The 10,635-nt window shown below is 40.9% G+C and overlaps 2 protein-coding genes across 3 annotated transcripts; one reads left to right on the top strand and one right to left on the bottom strand.

Moving 5' to 3' along the window:
* Window positions 1-430: 430 nt before the first annotated feature.
* On the top strand, window positions 431-6,322 carry LOC145917887 (uncharacterized). The gene is made up of 3 exons (XM_083003193.1): window positions 431-1,008; window positions 1,087-4,959; window positions 5,140-6,322. The coding sequence occupies exons 1-3, from the start codon at window positions 431-433 to the stop codon at window positions 6,320-6,322; spliced, it is 5,634 nt and encodes a 1,877-aa protein (XP_082859319.1).
* A 1,790-nt stretch (window positions 6,323-8,112) lies between these two features.
* LOC145911693 (uncharacterized) lies at window positions 8,113-9,282 on the bottom strand. 2 transcript variants are annotated; one of them, XM_082999110.1, is made up of 5 exons: window positions 9,125-9,282; window positions 8,935-9,052; window positions 8,706-8,820; window positions 8,410-8,595; window positions 8,113-8,224 (listed from the first exon to the last, which is right to left on the bottom strand). In XM_082999110.1, exons 1-5 carry the CDS (start codon window positions 9,237-9,239, stop codon window positions 8,216-8,218), a joined length of 543 nt encoding a protein of 180 aa, XP_082855236.1. In that variant the 5' UTR covers window positions 9,240-9,282; the 3' UTR covers window positions 8,113-8,215. The 2 variants fall into 2 exon arrangements, with proteins under 2 accessions (XP_082855236.1, XP_082855244.1); XM_082999118.1 differs by having other exon boundaries at window positions 8,727-8,820.
* Between the last annotated feature and the right edge of the window lie 1,353 nt (window positions 9,283-10,635).

Genomic DNA, 10,635 nt, shown 5'->3' with positions numbered 1-10,635 from the left:
CTTGAATTGTCAAACCTGGTTTAAAGTGTACTTTGTTTGTTACTTGCAGTTCGACTTGAATGCTCGTTGAAAATTAACTGTTTAAAGTCCTGGTCAAAACGTTTCGGTAAGAATGTTTTATCTTTGAAACCGGCATTTTTCTATCGTACTCATGGCCCAATATTTCATTTAGAAAACCGTCCGCCTAATCCCGTGAAGTACATCTCGCTAATTGAAGCCAACAAGGGCTTTGTTAATACAATAAACTGTTGGAATTTTGTTGGATATTAGTGGGAAGAAGCCTGTAGTTGGGACCTGGCAGGCGCGTTTTTGAATCTACGTAGAAGCACCAGAGTGGACGTCTGTGCCCACCAGGAGCACTGAAGTAGGCGTTACATTCGAAGTTTTCGAAACGTTTGCAAAACAAACGTTTTTGATTTAAAGTGAAGCTATGCCTGGAAGTGAAGGAGGTCAATCCTTTTCATCACCAATATCTAGGCACCAAGTAGTGCTGAAAAAACATGCTGCACCATCAATGATCCAACTGAAGCATGACAAAGAATTACTGAATGACTGGTATAAGACTGCTGAAAATGCAATCATGTACAAAGATATTTCATTGGTTAATTCTGTTTCAAAACGTATTGAAGAAGTTTCAACTCGCTTGATAAACACATACTCTAAGCTTTTAGAGTGGGTACCATCAGGTGAAAGGCATGATGACTTTCAACTACAGTTACAGGAAGTCATTCAATGTAAGAAGGAAATGGAAGCAAGAATTGGTCAGTTTCAAACGAATTTCAAAATTCAGGTTGGAGAGAACATTGATGTTAGTTCTTCGTCATTCGTTACATCTCCAGTTGCTGTTCGTACTTTTCCGGCTGTGCAACAGGCCCGAAGTGCGAGGACGAGCTCTTCCAAGTCTACCCATTTTTCAAGAAGCTCTACAAAGACACAGGGAAGTACATCATCCAGTGTAAAGCGGTTGGAAGCAAAGGTTCGTCTTGAAAAGGCTCAAGTGAGATCACGGCATGTTGAGAAAACACAACAAATTGAACATGAAAAACAACAACTTGAACATGAAAAACAAAAACTTGAAGCCCAAAGGCAAACACTAGCAGCACAGTGTGAAATTGAAGAAGCTGAAGCAGAAGTTAAAATTTGGGAGGCAGCTTCTAATGTGTCTCTAGATGATGGGAAAATGAGATCAAATGAAACCGATATTCCAAAACTTTTTCATAATGGTCTTGCTGAAGAAAATGAAGTTCTATTGTTGAAGCCCTGCAAGTCCAAGTACACCTCTCCGCTGGACAAAGCTGACCCAGCAAACCCATCTAAAGCAGAAACTGTACAACCTGAAAGTGCTGTTGTGCGTGGAATAATGGCTGCAGTTGGTGATGCAATGTCTACACCAAAAACAGATTCACTGAAATTTCATGGAGAACCAATGGATTATTGGCCATTTATCAGAAGTTTCGAAGCCACTATTGAAAAGAAGGCACCTTCTGATCGAGTAAAGATGAACTATCTAATGAATTATTGCAAAGGAAAAGCTTACTCATTAATTGAGCATTGTACAGTTATGCCACCTGAATTGGGATATGCTCAAGCTCAAAGCATTCTATATGACAATTTCGGAAAACCATACATAGTGTCAAGAGCCTTTGTTCGCCAACTTACAAGTGGTCCAAATCTCAAACCAGATGATTCTGATGGTTTGCAGCAGTTTGCTACTTCACTGCGCAAATGTCTTTTGATTTTGAAAGGCTTGGGAAATTTTAGTGATCTGAACACCACTGACAGGTTGGTTGAGTTGGTATTGAAGTTACCATACAACTCACAGAATTTGTGGAAACGTCGTGCGGCTACTATTCTCCGAGAAAAGGGTGAAGAAGCAAATTTCCAGCATTTAGTGGAGTTTGTTGAAGAAGAAGCAGAGGTTGCCAACACTGTTTTTGCAAAACTGCTGGTACCTCGCAAAAGAAAAGAAAGGAAGCCCCAGGACAAGCCACCCAAGAAGAGTTCTGTTCACACAGTTGTAACCATGGCGAATAGAGCGCCCACACAGACCAGGTTTACAAAATCAGTTTCGAAGTGCTTGTTCTGCAGCCAAAGTCACTCCTTCGTTGACTGCCCTAGTTTGAAGAAAAAATCTGTTTCAGAAAGAGCCAACTGGTTTCGTGAGAAGTATTTATGTTTCAATTGCCTAAATCCTGGTCACATTGCAAAGCAGTGCAAAGAAGCTGTTACTTGTTCTGTAGAAGGTTGTGGAAGAAAGCACCATGCATTATTGCATTTGCCCACAAGAAGTGCATCAGCTATAAGAAATCCTGATGCAAGAAATGTAAGTTCATCTGTAAGTGATGTGCCTTGTACAGGGAAGGTTTGTTGCAACACATCAAAAAATGGAAGGAGTGCATATATGAGTGTCCTACCTGTAAAGTTTGTTGCCAATGGCAGAGAATTCGAGTCCTATGCCTTTCTTGACATTGGGTCCGATGCTACGTTTTGTCATACAAAGCTAATCGAAAAACTTGGTTTAAAGGGAAAGTTCAAACGCATTCAAATGGATACACTTGGGCGGAGGCCAAAGATGCTAGAAGGAATTGGTGTTGATTTACAAGTGGTATCCATGGATGGTAATGAAGTCATCAACATTGAAGAAGCCATGTCCGTGGATCATATTCCAGTAAGTCCATACTCCTACCCAACTGACGAGGATCTACAAAGCTTGCCTCATCTAAAAGGTCTTGAGATGCCAAAGGTTGACAGTGAGGAAATTATGCTGTTAATTGGTACCGATACACCGTATGCTCATCGCACCCTGGAGATTCGAACTGGAGGGAAAAAGGAGCCATTTGCTGCGAGAACTCCACTGGGGTGGTCGTTGATTGGTCCATCACCAGATAAAGGGTATGTGCAAGCCAATCGAATCAGAACATTGGAACTGGATCAAAGAATACAAAGGTCATGGTACCAAGATTTTTGTGAAGAACCTGGAGATTTGCAATTCCCCACATCTAAGGAAGACAGAAAGGTTTTAAAGTTTATGAAGGAAGAAGTTAAACATGTGGATGGACATTTTGTCCTACCTTTACCCAAGAGGAATAGCGTAAAATTACCTGGAGACAATTTAGTTTCAGCGCAAAAAAGATTGCTGTATTTGCAAAGGCGCTTGCAAAAGGATGACTTCCTTTGCAAAGGATATGTGGAAAGAATTCAAGAGTACATAGACAAAGGATATGCTGAACAGGTGCCAACTGAAGAACTACAAACAAGTGACCCCACGTGGTACCTTCCTCACCATCCAGTTTATCACCCACATAAACCAGACAAAGTCAGAGTCGTCTTTGATTGCGCTGCAACACAAAAAGGTGTGTCCTTAAACGATAGTCTCATGCAGGGTCCTGACCTTGTTAACAGTCTGGTCAGTGTGCTAACCCGCTTCCGAAAGAATCAAATTGCAATTGTTGGTGATGTGGAAGCTATGTTCCACCAAGTTAGAGTAAAGAAGAGTGATTCAAATTTACTGAGGTTTTTATGGTGGCCTGAAGGTGATCTCACAAAGAAGCCAACAGTTCACCGAATGTTAGTCCACATATTTGGAGCCACCTCATCCCCATGTATGGCTACATTCTGTTTGAAGCACACCACTGAGGAATTTGGACATAAGTTTGACAAACATGTGTCTGAAATAGTGAAGCACAATTTTTATGTAGATGATTGTTTAGCATCTGCACCTACTGAAGAGGAAGCAATTAAGACTGTTTTCCAACTTTGTAAATTGCTACAAAGGGGAGGTTTTCGTCTCACAAAGTGGATTTCAAACAGCCAAGCAGTTTTGGACCGGATCCCTGAAACTGAAATAGCAAAATCAATGAAAGATATCAGCCCGAAAGAAAGTGTCAAGGAAAGAGTGCTGGGCGTGTATTGGAATGTATTTGAGGACAAGTTTGGGTTTCGAACAAGAAGCTATATTGACGAACAAAGACTTACCAGAAGAAGACTATTGTCGGTCATTAATTCCCTATATGATCCTCTTGGTTTTGCAGCACCTGTTGTTTTAGTTGCAAAAAGAATTCAGCAAGAAGTTATTCAGTTGAAGTTGGGCTGGGATGACACAATCCCAGAATTCCTGTCCGAAAAGTGGAAAAAATGGTGTGGTCAGCTGCCTGAACTTAAGCAGCTTTTATTGCCAAGATGTTTGAACCCACCAGATTTTGGAAGAGTGATTGAACGCCAAATCCACCATTTCTGTGATGCATCTGTAAATGGTTATGGATTTGTTACTTACCTTCGACAAGAGGATGAGAATCATTGTGTATATTGTTCTTTTCTGTGTGGAAAATCTAAGGTCACTCCACCAAAAAGTGAAAGCATTCCCAGATTGGAACTTGTTGCAGCTGTTCTTGCTGTTAAAGCTGACAAGTGGTTACATGAACACTTGGACTATCCTGATTGTAGATCTACATTTTGGACTGACTCAAGTGCTGTTCTTTTTAGCATTTCAAATGAGAGAAAGCGTTTTTCCACATTTGTGGCAAATCGTTTATCAAAAATACATCAGCAAACTACCACATCCCAATGGAGGCATGTAGGAACCAAGCAGAATCCGGCTGATGAAGCATCACGAGGAATTTCAGTGAAGAAGCTGCTTGGATCAAGTTTATGGCTCAAGGGTCCGAGATTTTTACAGAAGCATGAAAGTTCTTTGCCATGTAACCCTGCCCTTAAGGAATGTGTACCAGACGAATTTAAGCCAATTGAAGTAAAAAAGTCAATGGCAACTTGCTGTTCTACAATCAATCCTGTTGACACTTTAATAAACAGGTTTTCGTCATTGTTTAAGTTGAAGAAGGCAGTAGCCTGGATATTGCGGTACAAACTCTACCTGCATTCGAAGAAAACTGTTCAGAAGGGAAAACTGACTGTTGAAGAGATTTTACAGGCAGAGCTGGAATTGGTGAAGTATGTCCAAAGGTCAGCGTTTCCAATTGCATTTGAAGCTCTGTCGAATTTAGGCACAGATCAAAAGGGTCGTCGCTGGTTGAAGAAGTCTAACCAAACGAAGTGCTTAAACAAGTTAAACCCGCAACTGATAAGCGGTGTCCTTCGACTTGGATGAAGATTGGACAACGCACCCATTCCTTTTGAATCCAGACATCCCATCATCTTACCAAGTAATCACCATTTGACAAAGCTAATTATTACGCATTACCACGAGCAAGGCGGTCATTCAGGGACTGCACATACATGGACGGCGATCCGCCAGAAGTACTGGATTGTCAAGGGTGGTGCAGCTGTCCGTCGTGCTCTCGTTCACTGTATACCTTGCCGCAAACGCAACGTGCCTCGCAGTCAGCAACTGATGGCAGATCTACCACCAGCACGCTTGAAGCCGAACGAGCCACCATTCTCGTACACCGGAATCGATTTTTTCGGTCCGTTTTTAGTGAAGCGCGGCCGTAGCGAAGTAAAGAGATATGGCTGCATTTTTACCTGCATGACGATGCGTGCCGTGCATATCGAAGTTGCCGAAGATTTGTCAACCGACTCGTTCATAAACGCCTTGAGAAGATTTATTGCCCGAAGAGGAAAGCCAGTTGAAATTTATAGCGACAATGGAACGAATTTTGTGGGAGCAGAGCGTGTTTTACGCGAAGCCCTGGAGGAGCTGAACAAGGAGAAGCTGGAAGCTCATCTTCAACAGAAAGGAATAAAATGGGCGTTTAATCCCCCAGCAGCAAGTCACATGGGCGGCATATGGGAGAGATTAATCCGTTCCATACGAAAAATCCTGAACTCGATGCTACACAAGTCCCCGATTATTAGTGAAGATACCCTACGTACGTTGATGGTGGAAGTTGAAAATATACTCAACTCCAGACCGTTGACGCCCGTCACGTTTAGTCCAAGCAACGACGTTCCTTTGACACCCAATCACATTCTGTTACAGAAGCCAAGCCCTATTATGGCACCTGGGCAATTTGACGAAAAGGACAACTACACCCGCCGTCGCTGGCGCCAAGTGCAGTTCTTAGCTGACGAATTTTGGAGACGATGGACCAATGAGTACTTGCCAACCATCGCTTTGCGGCAAAAGTGGCCAGACAGAAGAAAAAATATCGAAGTCGGCGATATTGTTCTCGTTGTTAACGAATCTATGCCCCGTCGAGGCTGGGACCTTGGTCGAGTTATAAATACCTATCCGGACAAACATGGAGTTGTCAGACAAGTCGACGTCAAAACGAAATCAAACATAATCAAAAGGCCAATTGCAAAGTTGTGCCTTGTTTTCGAGGCTAGCGGTTCCCAAGTGCATTCGACAGGCTCCGACAACTAGTCGTCGACTACTAGTATTGAGCGTGGTGCTCTAAATTGAAGGAAGACATGAAGAAATGAACGCTATGCTGTTGAGCTAACACCCACGCATGTTTATTCATACAGACTTTGCTGCAACTAGCCAATTAAAATTGGCAAATTTTTCGTCTCCGTAACTTGTGTGATTTACGATGTTATTTTTGTTTGTGAATTGGAAATGTACTCTTCTGAGCCGTACATTTGTGGGGGAGGATGTTACATCGTAAATCTACTGTCTCCCCAAATGGTAAATTTCTGTATAAATAGCGCCTCCACGTGGAGAAATTCTCCCCTCGTGTTCGGCAAGTTTGCTGACAACTGTAGTTAGTTTCGTGGGTCTACGAATCTTGTGTTATTTGTTTTGCAGGAAATTTAAGTTAATTATTCTTAACAAGTTAAGTAACCTGTTTTTATTGCTGTGAACATCAAGTCTCACAGTAATTAGTGACCCAGTTGTTTTCAGTAAGTGTTGTTTTATTTGCATGTGTGTTTATGTCAATAGCCATTGTCTTGAATTGTCAAACCTGGTTTAAAGTGTACTTTGTTTGTTACTTGCAGTTCGACTTGAATGCTCGTTGAAAATTAACTGTTTAAAGTCCTGGTCAAAACGTTTCGGTAAGAATGTTTTATCTTTGAAACCGGCATTTTTCTATCGTACTCATGGCCCAATATTTCATTTAGAAAACCGTCCGCCTAATCCCGTGAAGTACATCTCGCTAATTGAAGCCAACAAGGGCTTTGTTAATACAATAAACTGTTGGAATTTTGTTGGATATTAGTGGGAAGAAGCCTGTAGTTGGGACCTGGCAGGCGCGTTTTTGAATCTACGTAGAAGCACCAGAGTGGACGTCTGTGCCCACCAGGAGCACTGAAGTAGGCGTTACAACAAGCTTTATTATACAGTGGAAAACGCTGATACTCCAGTACTGAGTTTGCGGTTGCACAACGTATGTAACCATGAGATTTCAGCACTTGTCCATTTTGCAGCATACGACTTTTCGATAAAAAATATTTTTTTTCAGTACAAGCTTTATTATACAGTGGAAAACGCTGATACTCCAGTATTGCGTTTGCGGTTGCACAACGTATGTAACTATGCGATTTCAGCACTTGTCCATTTTGCAGTATATGACTTTCCGATAAAAAATATTTTTTTTCAGTACAAGCTTTATTATACAGTGGAAAACGCTGATACTCCAGTATTGAGTTTGCGGTTGCACAACGTATGTAACTATGCGCTTTCAGCACTTGTCCACTTTGCAGTATATGACTTTTCGATAAAAAATATTTTTTTTCAGTACAAGCTTTATTATACAGTGGAAAACGCTGATACTCCAGTATTGCGTTTGCGGTTGCACAACGTATGTAACTACCCAGTCATAAATTTAGGCACGGCCCTTGTCACTTTATGTCAAGATACGCTTGGCATCAAGCTTGGGCGACGCATGTTCACCGTACTTAAATGTTGGATATATGTTCGGCGTATGTTCTACAATTGAACAAATCCAAGCTTGGCCGAGCGAGCTTTCGCCGTACGTTTACCGAACATAATGATACTGCCTGGCTACTTTCAAAATATGACCTCATCAAACTCGCTACTTCACCGTCTCGCACGTAACACGACTTAAATTACATAATTTTTTTATTGAAAGTAACAACCCATAAATAAAAATACAGTGGCAAGCGCAGTGGAAGTGCGGAGTAACTTGAAGTGCACTGTTCGACGAAACTATGTACTCTGAGACGTGGTGGGCTTAATTGAGGATTGATTGGCGTTTCTTGATATTCTGTCGTCACTCCGTCAACAACTCCAGGTAAAACTCGTTTCACCGCTGTGGCGATTTCTTGGTACTTAACTGCCTGCGTCTTGCATCTATCAATGCGTCTGCAGAACATAAAACATATGATTTAGTTAAAATTTTGGTAACATCCCATCGTGTACAGAAATTAAATATTCGACATGTCGGAATTAAATATGTGAAAGTTGTGACAACTTCACAATCGGAAGACTTTACAATGAGGCCCGCAGTGTGGCGTGTCTTGTGAGATTTCTAAAGCAATTTGACTCACCCAACAAAAATGCAAACGGAGGATGTGATTTGAATGGGATTTTTGTTTTCCTGCGTCCAACCGCCAAAACAACCCACTCCATGAAAATTGAAGAGCCAGGTGTTTTGTCATAAACAGCTTTACAAAATTCGGGAAGGTGCCACGAAGTTGGTCCATGTCAATCACTTGGGCAAGTTGCATTTTGTCCTTTTGAAAAGTATCAACATATGAAATGATTGAAATGTATGGCAGATGCCATTTACAGTGTAAAGCATGCAGACAAAAGCCTCAGTGCATTAGGTAAAAAGAAAGCTCACTTTAGGTTTAGTAAGTTCCACCTGTCTTGTTTTGTCGATAAGGATGCCAATCTTTTCAGACAGCTCATGCTCCTGCCATTGTGACGTTGTTTTTTGCTGCTTGGGTGGCAATAACCTGTGGAAAGTATTTGCAAACTAAAACAAGCAAAGGTCCCCGGTCAATTAAAAAACTAGATGAAAAATATGTGCCGGTTTTATGCATAAAAATCAACACAAGGGTTATGGACACCTTTTTTGCAAGACGGGAATCATGAGAGAAGAACTGCTTTCAGTGGATTCGCTCATTAGAATGTCCCTTTCCAGATCAGCAGATCTACATTTTCTTTTCAAACAACGGGCATGTGTGCCTGAAAAGAACAAAATGCATGAAACAAAAACGCACAATTATTTGGCACAAACACACAACTTACTTCCTTCACAAAGAATGGTGGAAGGACATGTCTGCCAAGCTGCATCCGCAGAAATTTCATTTTTCAAGAAGCTTTGTACATCCAAATCGCTGGGTATCCACTTACATGCATTGGTGCCGACCATCCAGCTTTTGGGGATTTCATACAAACAAAATTTTCCATTCTAATGTACTGTGGAAGAAACAAATATACATGCAGATTCATCATGTGGCATAAAGCAAACTAATGACAACGAAATGTCCTTTATATGGCAACAGAACACATTTTTAATTTGATCATTAAATTTCAGCAGAAAATAATCACCATTCAAACCACACACTTTGTAAATTCCGACATGTTTTAAGTTGACAAGGTTTTTGAGAAGACGACAAAAGGCAATATTGCTTTGACAGTTTTTTCGACTGGATATTATATAGAATTAAGAAACATATAATGGGAAGTTTGGTTTTCATGAAATGCAAATCTTGCAATTTGTTGCATAGGTTTGTAGCCAGATTTGAAACTTTTTTTCAAACAACACAAGTAATTTTCAAATTGAAAACAGCCAATGTTTTCCAATGAACCATGTTTTTCATAATCATTACACAAGTGGATCAAACAATGAACATTGTAACTGACAAATGCTTTACCATAAATATGTGAAGATTTGCTAACAAAGTCTTTTAGCATTTGGACACATAACGAAAACTCATGTGTGTTAATGTTTGGCGACAACAAACATCTCATAGCTAAAGAAAAATGCAGAAAATGACAATGCGTTTATGGCACAGCACTTTTTTATCTTTTAATAGCACCACTCCCACATACAGCATAAATAGTCTAAATTCTGTTGCTTTCCAGTAAAGCAAATCAGACAAAGGCCTCGATTTTCTGTTGAATTCAAGCGGTATAAATTCCTTATATTTTGTGAGGTTGTGGTGACGTTAACATGACGACAGTTGAAGAAAGCTTAACTTGCAATTGGCGTGGTCTACCCCTCCACCAGATTAACAATCGACGCATTACACCCAAACATGCAAGATGCGTATTCACCCTTGATCTAAATTTGAGTCGCAAGTATATCAAACAGAAATACCTGACATAAAACAACTGCTGTCGCAAACCACCTGTAAATTTAGACAAGGTTTCCCGCCGTCAAGTCATTAGAACAAACCACTCATTAATTACGCAGTTAGCCAAGCCTCCTAGCCTGCCCTGCCTGCTTGTTGTTCATCCAACCATGACGAAGCAGCGCCTCAGCTTCGCTTTGTAATATTTAAAAAAACATTTTAGTTAGCTCGCAAAATCAACAAATATTATGGTAAAAATCACTGACAATAATTTGCCCTCCAAAACTGCAGGTGTCACAACCCCACGGCAGAACTCACCAAGAGAGCTACAACCAAACTACCTCAAAATACAATAAAATCAACTTCATGCTTCTATGCCCACGTTATGACAAACCAATATGATATGTGTGACGCAGTTATACGCAGAAAAACTCCCGCCGACGAAACTCACCTTCAAGCACCGTATTACAC

Source organism: Ascidia mentula, chromosome 1, assembly GCF_947561715.1.
Source record: "Ascidia mentula chromosome 1, kaAscMent1.1, whole genome shotgun sequence".
Classification (NCBI taxonomy): Eukaryota; Metazoa; Chordata; class Ascidiacea; order Phlebobranchia; family Ascidiidae; genus Ascidia; species Ascidia mentula.
This window is presented reverse-complemented; position numbering and strand designations above follow the sequence as displayed.